The sequence below is a fragment of the Talaromyces proteolyticus genome (assembly GCF_021365285.1).
Source record: "Talaromyces proteolyticus strain PMI_201 chromosome Unknown BGW36scaffold_2, whole genome shotgun sequence".
Lineage (NCBI taxonomy): Eukaryota > Fungi > Ascomycota > Eurotiomycetes > Eurotiales > Trichocomaceae > Talaromyces > Talaromyces proteolyticus.
In genome coordinates, this window is record NW_025764278.1 from 1,285,922 (window position 1) to 1,299,909 (window position 13,988).

General features: G+C 45.9%; 3 protein-coding genes across 3 annotated transcripts; all 3 read left to right on the forward strand.

Annotated features, from left to right (window-relative positions):
* Window positions 1–921: 921 nt before the first annotated feature.
* BGW36DRAFT_369459 (OPT oligopeptide transporter protein-domain-containing protein) lies at window positions 922–4,178 on the forward strand. Its single transcript, XM_046215140.1, has 10 exons — window positions 922–1,233; window positions 1,306–1,595; window positions 1,653–1,927; window positions 1,987–2,189; window positions 2,254–2,412; window positions 2,468–2,565; window positions 2,626–2,958; window positions 3,022–3,204; window positions 3,258–3,833; window positions 3,887–4,178. The coding sequence occupies exons 1-10, from the start codon at window positions 1,167–1,169 to the stop codon at window positions 3,950–3,952; spliced, it is 2,250 nt and encodes a 749-aa protein (XP_046076535.1). The 5' UTR covers window positions 922–1,166; the 3' UTR covers window positions 3,953–4,178.
* Window positions 4,179–4,703: 525 nt separating this feature from the next.
* On the forward strand, window positions 4,704–7,986 carry BGW36DRAFT_369463 (uncharacterized protein). The gene is made up of 8 exons (XM_046215141.1): window positions 4,704–5,163; window positions 5,231–5,370; window positions 5,406–7,228; window positions 7,250–7,333; window positions 7,361–7,409; window positions 7,434–7,480; window positions 7,502–7,682; window positions 7,704–7,986. The coding sequence occupies exons 1-8, from the start codon at window positions 5,144–5,146 to the stop codon at window positions 7,763–7,765; spliced, it is 2,406 nt and encodes an 801-aa protein (XP_046076536.1). The 5' UTR covers window positions 4,704–5,143; the 3' UTR covers window positions 7,766–7,986.
* BGW36DRAFT_369464 (uncharacterized protein) lies at window positions 7,987–11,921 on the forward strand. The gene is made up of 2 exons (XM_046215142.1): window positions 7,987–10,355; window positions 10,406–11,921. The coding sequence occupies exons 1-2, from the start codon at window positions 8,349–8,351 to the stop codon at window positions 11,552–11,554; spliced, it is 3,156 nt and encodes a 1,051-aa protein (XP_046076537.1). The 5' UTR covers window positions 7,987–8,348; the 3' UTR covers window positions 11,555–11,921.
* Window positions 11,922–13,988: the final 2,067 nt, after the last annotated feature.

Sequence of the window (13,988 nt, forward strand, 5' to 3'; positions counted from 1 at the left end):
TGAGAGATTGCCAGTCAATTTATCTTGAATATTGCTATATCTTTTACTTTCATTGTAAGATAATAGATAATAGAATCAATTGACATTGACGGCCCCTGTAATCATAGCTGCTATCATATAAACATCAATTGACGTGTTCTCATGGAGACTGAAAAATGCATGGATACCAGGTAAAAGTACTTGATAAATGAAATGTTCGCAGAAATAGCCATGGTCCTATAATTAAAACCTACATTTTGCTTCAGCCGCGCCTGGCTTAATGGTGCTGCCCGAACGCTCAACCTAACATGAAAATACCGCGTCTTTCTTTGTGTTTCGCTACTACTTAAAGCTGTATTGTACTAAGGAGCCACTGTTTATTATTAATGCATTGTCTAGATGTATATTCCAACTATGCAGACATTCGCAACTTCTAAACATGATTCCACATCTCGCTGGAACTGGGGCTCAACCTCGACGTATGTTGTGGCGAAAGTGAAGCCAATTGGCTCAATTCTGTACCTAGCTCAAAGTTTAAGATGCACTTGAAATGATACCAGCCAATCAAGGTCTAAAGTCACTGCGGTGTCTTTGTTTGTAAGGGAAATTAGACATGTTATCAAAAGTTGCAAGCACAGCGTGCAGTCGCGCGTTTCACGGACAATATTTGCCCGTTATAACTCCACGCCGATATAGCGCTCATGACCAAAAAGCGTAAACTAGACCAATTAAATATTGATCCCGGGTCCACCATAATCGTCAACTTACCGTCGGAGTTACTTTTTCATGAGTTCTGCTCATCATATAAAGCAGCCGCCAGGATTGTTATCTGGTTTTTCAGCAGGAGGTTGAGATACCGAAGAGGACATGCAATAAAATAAAATGGAGAAAATATATTAATCTTTAATCTGACTTAGCTTCGTGGGCTGACACAATTTAGTTAGTTGACTGAACTACATGCTGACCTGGATAACATTCAGGCTTTTTGTCAGATTTTGGAAGGCTGCCGAGATACCCGAGACACGCGAGTCAGTGTTGGTAAAAAGATCCACACAGGAAAAAGTCTTATTTTAAGCAAGGCCTTTTAAGCCAGTCATAGCCTGTTTTTTGATCTTATCTGATCGGAAATTTGTCACTGACAGCGTCCATTTTAACGCAACTGCTGGCAGCCGGGTGGTCTGTGTAAAATGGAGAATAAATCCAAGCAAACTGTTAGCCAGGAGATTCCTGACGCTGCACAAAAGTCAGACAATGGTAAAATCATAAATTTCTACAAATCGTGAACTAGGAAAATGTGGAAAAATCACTGATTCCCTTCTCTGGCAGACTCCATCTCCGACGTGTTGCAGGCGGCTGGCATCAGCAACCACCAAAATGATCCTACTGAACCAGTCTTGACCTTACGGATGTGGGTATTGGGAATTTTATTTTGCGCCATAGTCAGTGGTTTGAACACATTGTACACCCTTCGAAATCCGTCAATCACGATCTCATCATCGGTGGTACTCCTACTGTCCTACCCGCTAGGTAAACTATGGGAAAAGGTTGTTCCAAATTGGAACGCACGCTTGAGATCGTGGTCATTTAGCCTAAACCCTGGCCCCTTCAATCAAAAGGTAGAATATTTCTTTTTATAAGCCTGCTCTATTAACTGTCGTGCTAATCCAAAATAGGAACATGTACTGATCTACATTATGTCAAATTTAAGTATCTATGTTCGCCTCGGCGCGGACGTTTTGACCGAACAACAGATGTTTTATGGTTACAAGACTAGCTGGGGCTTTCAAGTTCTCATTACCTTGTCTACATTCCTCATCGGGTTTTGCTTGGCTGGACTTTTCCGTTCCGTAGTCATTGAACCCCGAGAGCTTATTTGGCCAGGTCTACTAGGCACTACTGCTCTCACATCCACACTTCACAATGTCGAGAAAGGTAGTGTTCAAGAGATGTAAGAAGCCCTTTCGATTTCCGATATCCTTTTTGATCATTCCTTATGAAATGGAATAGATACGCAAAATACAGAATGTCTCGATACGCATTTTTCACACTGGTCTTCTGCATATCCTTCTGCTGGTACTGGTTCCCGGACTTCATTTTCCCGGCGTTAAGCTACTTTACTTTCCCATGTTGGATTAATCCGAAGAGTAAGGTAGTCAACCAGCTGTTTGGGATGACGTCGGGAATGGGACTACTGCCAATTACCTTTGACTGTGAGTCATCACCATTTGTCTTGTTCATTTGAGGGATGGAAAACAACTAATGATGTTAAAACAGGGAGTCAAATATCATATGTTGGATCTCCCTTACTCGTTCCGTCGTGGGCTATTCTTAATGTGTTTTTGGGGCTTGTCTTTTGGATTTGGATTGTTGCAGTTGCATGCTATTATACTAATACCTGGTATACTGGCTACCTCCCGTTCCAGAGTTCTTCAGGTGGCTACTTCCAGTTGATTATAATTATTTGGTCTAAGTATTAACAATATATCAGTTTATGACAATACAGGAGCGGTATACAAAGCGTCTAGAATTGTCAATAAAGCTGACGGCTACAAAATTGACGTTGCCAAGTACGAGTCTTACTCCCCAGTAAGATTTCGCATTCCCTTCTTGGTTTCCTAATATCTAATATTATTGTGACTTATTCAGGTGTACATGCCTGTTACATATGCCATCAATATGTTTGGTCTTTCCTTTGCAACCATTAGTTCACTGCTAGTTTGGGTAATACTGGAACAGCGTCATGTCATGATGACAGCTGTTCGAAGGCTTCCCAAACTAATTAGTGGGTCTCTTTTGCGACGTAAGAACATTAGCACAGGAGGAGGAACAGGACAGATTGAGGTACCAATATGGTGGTACCTTATCTGTTGCCTCATAGCTCTTTTCATGTCTATATTTGCTGTCGAATACTGGAACGCCGAACTTCGCTGGTATGGTGTTTTATTAGCTTGTGCTGTCGCTTTGATTTTCTATGCTCCGGTGAGTGCTAAACTTGTCCGCCTAAAGTTGCTTCGCGTGCAGAATTTCTAACAGTCTCCGTAGCTTGCTCTGGTATATGCTACTGCCAATCTGAAAATCAATATAGATATTTTCTGTCGCATTGTGGCTGGTTTTGTCTTTGAAGGCAAAGTTCTCGCAAATATTTGGTTCTTTGATCTGGGCTACATCACAACTATCAAGGGACTCTACTTTGCCCAAGACATGAAGTTGGCCCACTATTGCAATGTAGGTCCGAGTAGACGAAAACAATATGATAGCCTAACTGACAATGAATACAGGTTCCACAAAAATCTCTATTTCTAGTGCAGTGTGTAGGTATGATAGTCGGAACCTTAAGTTCACTTGGAGTCCTCAACTGGAGTCTCAATCACATAGAGGGGGTCTGTACAACCGACGGAACAAATGGCTTTACGTGCCCATATTCGCGCACACACTTCAACACATCTCTTATCTGGGGTGCTATCGGACCCTGGCGTTACTTTACCAGCAAAGTTGGCTACCACTCTCTTTTTTACTTCTTCATCATTGGTGCCATTCTTCCTATACCAGTCTACTTCATGAAGCAACGACGCCCAAGCTCATTTTGGCGTCACATCAATGTCCCATTATTCCTGGGCGGTCTCAACTATCTACCTCCTGCTACGGGTACAAGTTATGGCAGCTGGGCTGTAGTGGGGCTTATATTTGGGTGGTTTATCCGACGACGACTACATGCGTGGTGGTATAAGTATAATTTTGTGACGAGCTCAGCGTTGGACTCATCTGTGTCAATGGCCGGTGTAGTCATTTTCTTTTCAATTTACTACAGTGGTGCGTCGTCGAAATTCAGCTGGTGGGGAACAACGGTATATAAGGCAAGTATCCTGAGCAATTTCTATGTTTTAGAACTATAGCTAACCTATGGTAGAATACGTGCGATTATAAAGGCTGTGCGCATCTGGAAATTCCAGAAAGCGGAAAGTTCGGGCCGTAGACAACAAAGCAGCATATATAACATCTGGAAAATTGAGTAGACCTCGATGTTGTCGATGTTCAATGCGAACATGGACCTTTTTATGTAGAGGCGTGTTACGTACACGCAGATTATGAATTCATATATCTTGATTTGCTTAAACACATTTGTACATAGCAATTGATAACGTTATAATTGTATCTTACACTTTGAAAATCATACCGACATGGAATCAATTGATGTTGAGTAGACCGCTCTGGTTGGTGTTTTGGTCCACACAGGTCTTACCCCTGGCCCTAATGAACTGCACACAATACCGATCCCTTGAGGTGTCAACCATTTCCCAGCTTTCAGTCTCAAAAGGCACAAAAGTCTTATAATCCCTCCTTCATCTAACTTTCTGCAAATATGGGTCAGGAGCCATCCTCATCCGTCCAGATGTCGGCGGGTGTATCCAAACATTAATATAGTAAATTGCAAAACTGCCAGACATCGATGTAGATGTGTACTTGCAAATAGGGTCGTTGAAATCGCCAGCAGAAACACCAAACGATTCAGTTACAGACACCTCCGGTTCCAGGGCCAATTGATCTCCTTGTTTACTTCAGCTGGCTAATATAGCCAGACAGATGCCAAATTAGGATACCGATTCATTGACAAAATAAAACAACACGGTCGTGAAGATCGCTGATTGGCTGCACCCTGCCAAACGCGCTAGTTCTAAGGTGGCCAGAGATCGGCCGGAAGCGGAGCCTCCCATTGGCCCACGTGCCCCTCTTTTCATCACGGCTGGCGCTAACTGGATTGGGGCCATCCCCAATCTCCCAGCGCTCTCTGTTCCTCCCTGTTCTCCCTCTTCTTCTGCCTATCCACGCTCCTCGTGGCGACTCGCTCCACTACACACTATATCTCGTGCATCTGTTTTCTTCTAATTGTCCATATTCCATCATCTTCCTTTAGTTATCATCGCTGCACTCCAACGAGTTCGCTGTGTTGTATGACCAAGCAGTGTGCCCCAGACCTCTCCCGATCGATTCATCAGCTGTAGCCCGTCTCAGCTTGTGCCGCCTCCCGCAACGCTAGCTGCCTGGCAGCCTGTTCCGTAATTTTATTCCAAGTGTTATTGCAACCCTGGTAGCCCTTGATGCTGGATCTTGATTAATTTTTTTGTTTTTTGCTCTTTCTTTTTAAAACTCATACGAGTTTCCCACCATGTCGGGACCGTATCGCGCGTACGTTTATCCTGTCATCCGTAATTCCAACGAGCAGCTGTTCATACTAACCATGTTGGATGTTCAGTTACCCCGGGAATGGCAACCAGCCTTTCAGTTCCGGCTCCCAAGCGAATCAACCAGTTTCTTTCAAGACCGACATCAATCGCAAGAAGACAAAGAAATGGGTTTCCGCCAAATCTGTTTCCTACGACGGCGATGATTGGGGTGACGACGATGACGAAGAAGAAGAGGAGGAGGAGGAAGAAACCCCCCTCTTCCTACTGACGCTTCTCGATTCTCCGCGAACCAGCAACAATCTTCCTCTAACTTCCAACCCAACCAACCTGCTTCAATCCCAGTAGCTACTTCCCAGCCGACCAATCCTCCAGAGTCAAAGAAATCCGAACCGGCCTCAACTCAGACACCTGCGTTCGTTCGGCCCGCGGATATATATAAGCGAATGCAAGAGGAGCGCGAAAAGGAGCGCTTTTCCGAAGACTCGTCACGTTCGGGGTCTTTGCCCCCAACAGCTGCTCCACCATCTGCGCCCAGCCCTCTCGCGATCGCCCAGGATTCCCACGAAGGAGTAACAACACTGCGAGGGGAAAATGTTGAACCATCCACCTCGTCCTTGGTTATCCCTGAATTAAAGCGACTCTCTGGCTTTGGTCAGGACTTTCTGGGCAGTTCAGCCTACTCCGAGCAAACTTCACAGCCCGTCCAGGCCGCTCTACAGCAAGGGCAAGCGGAGGACTTGCCTTTGCACCACAATCCATCTCTGGGCTTCAGATCAGTAGTAAATCAGGCTTTTGATGTCCCGGAAACTCCTACCTCGAGTAATGGGAATTTTAGTCGGTCAAATAGCGACAGTACGTCCGTTATTAGTCCTATCATCAGCCGCACGAATGTGGAATCTGAAAAGACCCCGACCATTACAGAAGATATTGCTGGTGAAGCCTCCGCTCAGGGACCTCCTGCAGATTTCAGACCAGGTCACCGACGAGATCTGAGCATACCGGCTCCCGGAAATGGACCTGACAGGGTCCCGGAAGTTTCCAATGTTGAGCCAAGCCATTCAGCCGAAGTTGTGTCGCCTGCACTTTCTGGAAACAACTTATCCGCACCTGACACTGATACTGTAGAGTCTAGTGTCTCCAAGGACCAGCCTGAATCCGGAGAAGCTACCCCTCACCTTAGCTCAGTACCTCACGCATCGATCGAGAATCCTAGTCTATACACGGCACCCGTTGAGAACCTAAATGGGCCGCAAAAGGAGCAGTTGCAGCAACGTGAACCAACACCATTAGAGATACCGCAGAGCAAGTCACAGGAAATTCCACAAATAGTGCCATCAATGAGTACCGAAACTTCGCCACAAGATATGGAAAGTGACCGTTTGCGCAAAGAAATCATGCGCTCTCTTAGCCCTGATCCAACAAGTGCCAGTGCGTCTCCAAATCCAGAGACAATAGACTTCCGAAAGTCTCAGTATCGCCCTGGTCATGAAAGCACCTATCTGCCGAGCGAATACGATAGTTACTGGAATGACCAAAAGGATGTAACTCCAACAAGCCCTCTTCAACCAAAACCCACTACAACAACCCCGGCGTCCGTGCCTTCTACAGAACCACTCAGTTTAACGATCAACCCCAAGGCAGTGTCAGAAACCGTTTCGAAGGAGCCCGAAACCGATTCAGCTGTATCCGAGACGCAACGCACTCTTAAGAAAAGGTTTTCTTGGGAAGCTACCGATGACTCCGATGAGGAAGATGTTCTGGAGGAACAGTCAGAGAAGACACCGATTGCCCCCACGGTACAGTCTCCATCAAGTTCTAAAAATGCGCAGTTCACGGCACCCGCTGCATTTGGCGATGACGTTACCCGCGATACCGCATTACAAGATGAAATCGGCGCATTTGATGACCACGGTTTACCACGTTATTCTACCATAGCAAGGGAGACCACACAGCCCCCAGAAGAGCCCGCTGTTGAGATTGCGGGTCCTATAAGGGAATCCTCTTCGATCCCTACCCAGGAAGCTCCTGCTCTGGGCTCTCAAACAGTGACCCCAATTGAATCGCCTGTTCCAAGCCCAGCTTTGCAGAAACAGCCCACTCACCCTCTTGGTGCCGAAGCGTCGTTGCCATCTTTTCGTAAGATCATGGACATTCAGTCCCCGAGCGAGAAAGTTCGGGCTTTCAACGAGACTCGTGAGCAATTCGCTCTTATCGATAACGGTCTAGAAGATTGGATTCGACGATCTAGTGAATCACTTCCCGAGCATGCAGATTTGATTCGATTAAATGGTCAACTTCCAGGAGGAGCGCCAACCGGCGTCTTACCCCCTAAAGCCAAGTTCCCAAAGTTGACGTCTCTCGGAAACCTTTCCTTACCCTCCTCCCACTCACATGGTGATGGTCTAGGGTACTCCCCAAGCCACGCTCGACGGCCATCTGGGTCGCCTCTGACTGGCGGCATGAACAGACAAAATGTTGAATCAAAAGGAAAAGACCTCCTGCACAGTGCTGGTGTACTTGGTGGAAAGGCCGGAGGAGCAGCGCGCGGGCTTTTCGCTAAGGGCAAGAACAAGTTGCGAGGAGGAGCCGACAAGGTAGATTGAAATTCTTTTCTCTTTTTCCCGTTATGTTGCGTTGTGCAACTTTAGTCATCTTCCTTTCAGTGACTTATGGCGAGTAACGTCTATATATCCCCTATTATTTTGTCTCCTTTATCGCCTTATTCTTCCCATCGTGTTCCGGCGTAGAAGCAATTTTGGAAACGTGGTTGGGAAGGAACGCCCTTTTCCATGTATTCGTACCTGCAGCTATCTTGAATGTGGAAACTTTCATGATTCTAATTCGGCTTTGTTTTTGTAGGGAAAAACTTCCATATTCAGTGGTCGACGGCGAAGTACACAATTGACCAACGTGACCCTGGTCTCCGAGATAGATCTCACCCAGGAGGAATCACACTCACCTCCTAGCCCATTAGAGTCATCGCGTTATTCGCTGCAGCCAGTACCTCGGATTCCCTCGTTCAAGTTTAATCCAGGCCAATCTTTCTCAAACCCATTCAAAGAGGAGAATACCCCTTCAGAAAAACCTCGTGCAGTTTCTCTTGACTTGGGGACCCAACTCAAGCCTGTGTTTGAGGAAGAGCCCTCTATCTTTAGGCAGGGCAGTAGCAGTTCTCTAAGAAGGGCAATGATGCAATTTGAGGTAGCTGCCGTCGATCCTGCTGACTCTGGAGATTTACATTCACCCCCCAGCCATTCTTCTGGGAGGCAGGTCTCATATTCAACGGTCAATGATAAAGGTAAAGAAGTTGAAAATCTCCCTAGAAATGGGAACGCTCTACAGAGCAATGGTTTTGTCGCGTCTCGAAGTTTTCAACCTAGTACGATGGTAAAACCAGAACCATTAAACAGACAACTGAGCGGACCTGATACAAATATTGGCACATCCCTAAGTGCAGTCTCAAGCTTGTCAAATGATGATAACTATAAGCTCTCACTTGACATATCAGAGCCGCTTTCGAAGAGACCATCCAGTCTTGTGCCTCGAGAAATCTCAATCGGCTCCCCAGGAGGTACAAAGCAAACAAACTTTCAGTCAACGGCCAGGGGCTCATCGTTAGAAGTGCCTCGAAAGTTGGCGGTGGTGTCCTCAACTCTACCAGCACCAAACCCTCCCGGGAATAACCAGCACAGCTCCCCTCGCATTCATCACATTTCGCGTTTTTATCAAAGCAAAGATTCAACTAATGAACCGAACTTAAACTTTGCATTTGAGAAAACAATCCCGGTTGATAATAGTGCTCGCAGCCCTGTGTCACCTCCATTGCCTGAAACAGAAAATGCGCCAACTAGTGATAGTAATAGAAGATTTTCTTCGTCTTCGCAGGTTTCGGATATATCTGAAGATGACATGGACCGCATTCGAGAGAAGTTCGACGAGGATGGCCTCTATACTAAGTTCAGAGACCCTTCGCCAACTGGTTCCAAAGTCTCCGCTTTATCTGAAGATGAAGACGATGATGTGGATGCTGCTCTGGAAGAAAAGCTAGCCGAAGTTGGCTACCATGAAGACCCTCAAAAAGATCTGCCCACACAGCCAGCGCGCCGTGCTCAAGCTCCCCGCCGACAATCACAGCCCATATCAGTTGTCAGGATATCACGTTTTCCCCAGGACCGACGCATCTCACAAAGTGCGGAGAGTAATAAAAGGCTTTCAAGACATTCGAGATTCTCATTTGAAAGTGACCGCCATGCTATTGCCGAAGCCATGCTTGTCACCGGTTATAGGAAACCGATATTGATAGATTCATCACAGGAGCAGGAAGTCTCGACTCAGATCCCAGTGACATTAGGAGAAGAGGCACCAGACGAACCGCCCCCGCCGTTTGAAAACCCTGCGGCACCGTACTCGGCAGATAATAAGGAGGTGAATGAGAATGAGACAACGCCTACGTACGATCCTAGACGTGATTCACAAGCTGACACCCGTCGTCCATCTGCGTCTACAACCCTACCGCAATACCAACCCATCGAATCACTCTCACCAAACCACGAGCCTACATGGAGGAAAAGCCAATTGCCTGAGCCGCAGACTCACCGTGATTCCCACCGTTCATCTGTTTCTTCCTTAAGCAATACAGTTGCCAATACCCAAGGACCTCGAACTACAATTTCACCCGAGCCACAGCCTTCGCAATCTTCTAACCAAGTTTCTTTCAACTCAAATATACAAAAGTCAAAAGCCAAGGATGCAATCAATGCTGTCAGTCGGCTTGGCAAGTCGCGGTGGACCGATGGTCGCCTTGCTGCGGGTGCCCATTCACGCCCTCTTTCGGGTGATAGTGGCCCACCTACTGGCAGTAGCAACTTTTTTGGGCCTGGACGACGCGAAGAAGACAGCCTAGGAAGTGGCGATAGTATGGCGGTTCAAGCTGCCCTCTCACGACATGACCTACGCATGGACCCTTCCCCTCTAAACCAGGAGAGTGAAACAGCCTCGGCTACATCAGGTAAATCTTTCAAGCTTTCAGTACCTTTCAAGAACAGGATAAAATTCGTTGGGAAGAGGGCTCGAGGCTCTTCGATCGACGCTCCTTCGGTTGACAGCAACGCTGAGAGCAAGATGTCTCTTGACATGTCTAAGGATTCCGAGAAAAACCCTGAAGCGAAGAGAGGCGCTTTTTCGAAGATCACTGTACGTGCATCCGAGGCAATCTCTGTGTTTACGCTACTAACCTTTCTTAGGGTATGTTCAATCGCTCGAGTTTGGGTCAACCGGTGGAAGGAAAACACCGGGTTTCACAAGATGCCCCGTCCGTCAATTCTCAACATCGTGAAAACCAGCGGGCAGCCCACCGTGCAAATACATGGACTGTTCCAGCTCCCCATCAATATGCCCAGCAACAACCTTCTTCTTATCCGTCTTCTCAACAGCAACCGCAGCCTGCAACGCTCACTAGCCACAACAAAGGGTTACCTCCTCCGCCCAGTGGGTATTATGCCCCTCAGCCCTCACCACCTACAGAAAGTCTCCATGGTCATTCAAGTCAGGGATATTCCTATCATCCTGATAATATTGGAACATATCGGCCATACCCTGAAAACCATTACCCCATCAAATCACCACATTCCGTTTACTCACCAGAGCAACGCAATTCCGGCTCCAGCCATTCGTATTCTGTCGGTTCCCCTATGAGTGGCATACCATCAACACCATGGCAAAAGCCATCGTCTCCGGAGCCATTGGAACGCGGTCGAAGCCGAGCACAGGACCTGCGACTGCGTTCTCGTAGCCCGGTTTCACAAACAGTCAGCAGGAGAACAGTCGACCGATTCGACGGGAATGTAAATTATTCAGACCCGATTTATAACTTGGGCAAATTCAATGCAGTGACTGAGACATCTCGTATTGGTGATCAGTCAACCCCTTTTCCAATCACTTTACCTGAGGGAATGGAAAAAGATCCACTATCTCCTCGAAATTCCATACAACCAGAGCCTATGGCTTACAACCGAAAAACTTCGAATGCGGGTTTGGGACTACTCCAATCAAGGACTACAGTTCACTCGATAGCGGCGGCCACAGCAGTGGCTAACGTTGCTCGCGAAGCGGTATCAAATAACCCACCAGCTTTGTCGATTCCAGAAGAGTCGAAACCAACATTTTTATCCAATAGTCACTCCGAAGCTTCTCGGTACCATCCTACCGATGGCCAAGCTCCAGAAAGCACGCCGTACTATGACGATAGATCAGTTATCGCAAAGAACAGCGTTCCCGTCGAATTGCCCGTTCCTAGGGATGACGATTCTGAAGAGATCGTCATGTCAAGCACGGCATATCCAGGACAGGAATGGCAGCCATCTGGATATGAAAACTGGATGATGCCTTATTGATTATTATCAACTTCTTTATACATGCATATAATTTCTATAATACCCCTTTCCTTCATTATACTGGTTATACATGATGGATCTGCAATTTTGAACTTGTACTTATTTTTTCTCTATCGCTATTACGAGCGTACAAGCGGACTGTCAACAGGATACCCATTTTTGCTCTACTTCTCATCTATTCAGATGTCACCTATTCTTTATGATACCTCTTCTCGGTTGTTTTTGCAAGACAAAAACTGGTTTTTTATCTATGTAATGCTGTTTCAACACTTACCATTTTTCTTTATATATTACAATCGGACATACGTGTATTAATGCAGCATCAATCTTAGAGACGATTCCCCATAGATATGTAGCTTTCAGTCGCCAAATCTACTCTGTTTTTGCAGATATATCGTGAACTTAGCCCCACACAACATTTGAAGCTGTAGGTTCTGATCTTCACACCACATTCAAATGATTAACAGTCTGAATTTAATGCCATTGAACTGTTAGGTTGGATTGAGTATTTCTTTAGACTCAATGGGCAAAGAAGGCCTTTTTTAAAGGGTCCAAATGCAGACGATTTACATTCAGTTGGTCAATGAATGATGATCATTACGCTTCCTGCACCCGGTGTTGATTAAGGCAGGTCTGCCGAGTTGGCACAATGCAAGCCAATTTAGAATTTCGAGGTTCTAGATTTGTCGGTGAGATTACCGACCTTCTTAATATTTTCGAATAAAGCTTGGCCTACTATTTTATAGCTATGTGATCAGCCAGTTAGTCATTAGGACTGTCAGAATAAATAATACAGACGGATTTGAAGCCTGCTTCATCTGTCACGCACCTGGACCTACACTAGTTGTAACTGTACTGAAAGTGATCAGTGTCGGTGTTAGGAAGAAATTGAATCCGCAAAACACTTTTTATTTCGTTGCAAACAATAGGATGAGCTCCAACAACTGATGATCCGCATGATAGGGGAAAGATTTAGAGACTTATCTTACGTGCTAGGGGGACGATCTACATGACTCAACCAGGAGAGGAAAACCATTGACGGCAATATAGCGACATGGAAACCCATCATGGAAGTGGTCAAAGTAGTGCTCAATTTTTTCATTAAAACAATGAGATTCTCAGTGGAGAACCAGGTGAAAAGGAACCGTAAGGAGGAGGAAAATTAATACATGTATTTGCGGGTGTAACTGCCATAGCTAGCGCGATTAGATAGCACTAGCTAGGGAGTTGATTATAAACTACCACACCTTAGACTGGGTACGGATTCGTATTTTGGTCTAGTGGTAGAATCAAATTAAAGGGCTACATGTAGCCTACGGCCGTGAGAAGGCTGAGGAATATAAGTAAAGTAAAGTGATAGAAGTGGAGCAGGAACAAGTTCTCCCCTCCCGCATTACAGGTGATAAAAGCTCACATCCATGGTTTCCCCTTGAAAGGCGGGAGGGATTGAGAGTTACCTACTTGTGACCATTGATGGATTTCGTTAGAAGACCACAGAATCTTTCCCATCTCTCATCGACGCTCCAGCCCATGTGTTATGCGTACCATTGGACGGCTATGAGGAAGCGCATCCACTTTTATCACCGGTGATAAAGCCATCCCTCGCCCGGTATAAAGGTTTGTCGCCGACACTGGGGACCCCATGGTCTTCCGATCGCCGCCCTACCATCCTCACCCGCTCTGTTGGTCTTGTCTGCGGGCTCTACCACATAGTGCCTAGGAACGTCCCTTGTCTCGACGGGGATGGGTGAGACCATATGACAAACCAATACCAACACAGTCCTATTTAGTATATGAAAGCTTAGAAGTTATATGAAGTCGGAGGCCCCCCGCTCTCCGCGTTGCTACCAAACCGTCATTAACGATACAACGAAAGTCTTGTTCCATCTCATCCATCGCCCTCAGCATTGGTTGTGATCCTTCTCCGGCGCCCAAGTCTCCCAGTTTATCGTAAATGCATAACGATATAATCTTAGACGATCCGGGATCAGGTCTATTCTCCCGAAACGACGGCAGGAGGCGAGTTATGTGGAGACCACTACTCACCATTGCACATGTGTTAAGCCTATGCCTAAGAAAAGAATAGTGAGAAATATCATCACAATATCATTCTAATATTATTGGAACATGCTTGATTTAGATCTGGGGTACTGACAATCAATGTTTGTGTGGTGTTAGAAGGAAGAAAGAAAAGAAAGGGAAGGCAAATATCACGATATAAAATTGACGGGCATTGAATGTAAAACCAAATATATACTTTAAGCTTGCACAACTAAATAAACACACCAAAATAAACAAAACCACTCTTTAGTGTAATCCACATCATACTCAACATCAGGTTTGCTTATACTTCACATATGGTATACTTGTTTGAAGCTTTTCAACTTAATCGTATATCGATACTCGGCATGTGTATACATTCGAATGCGATTCG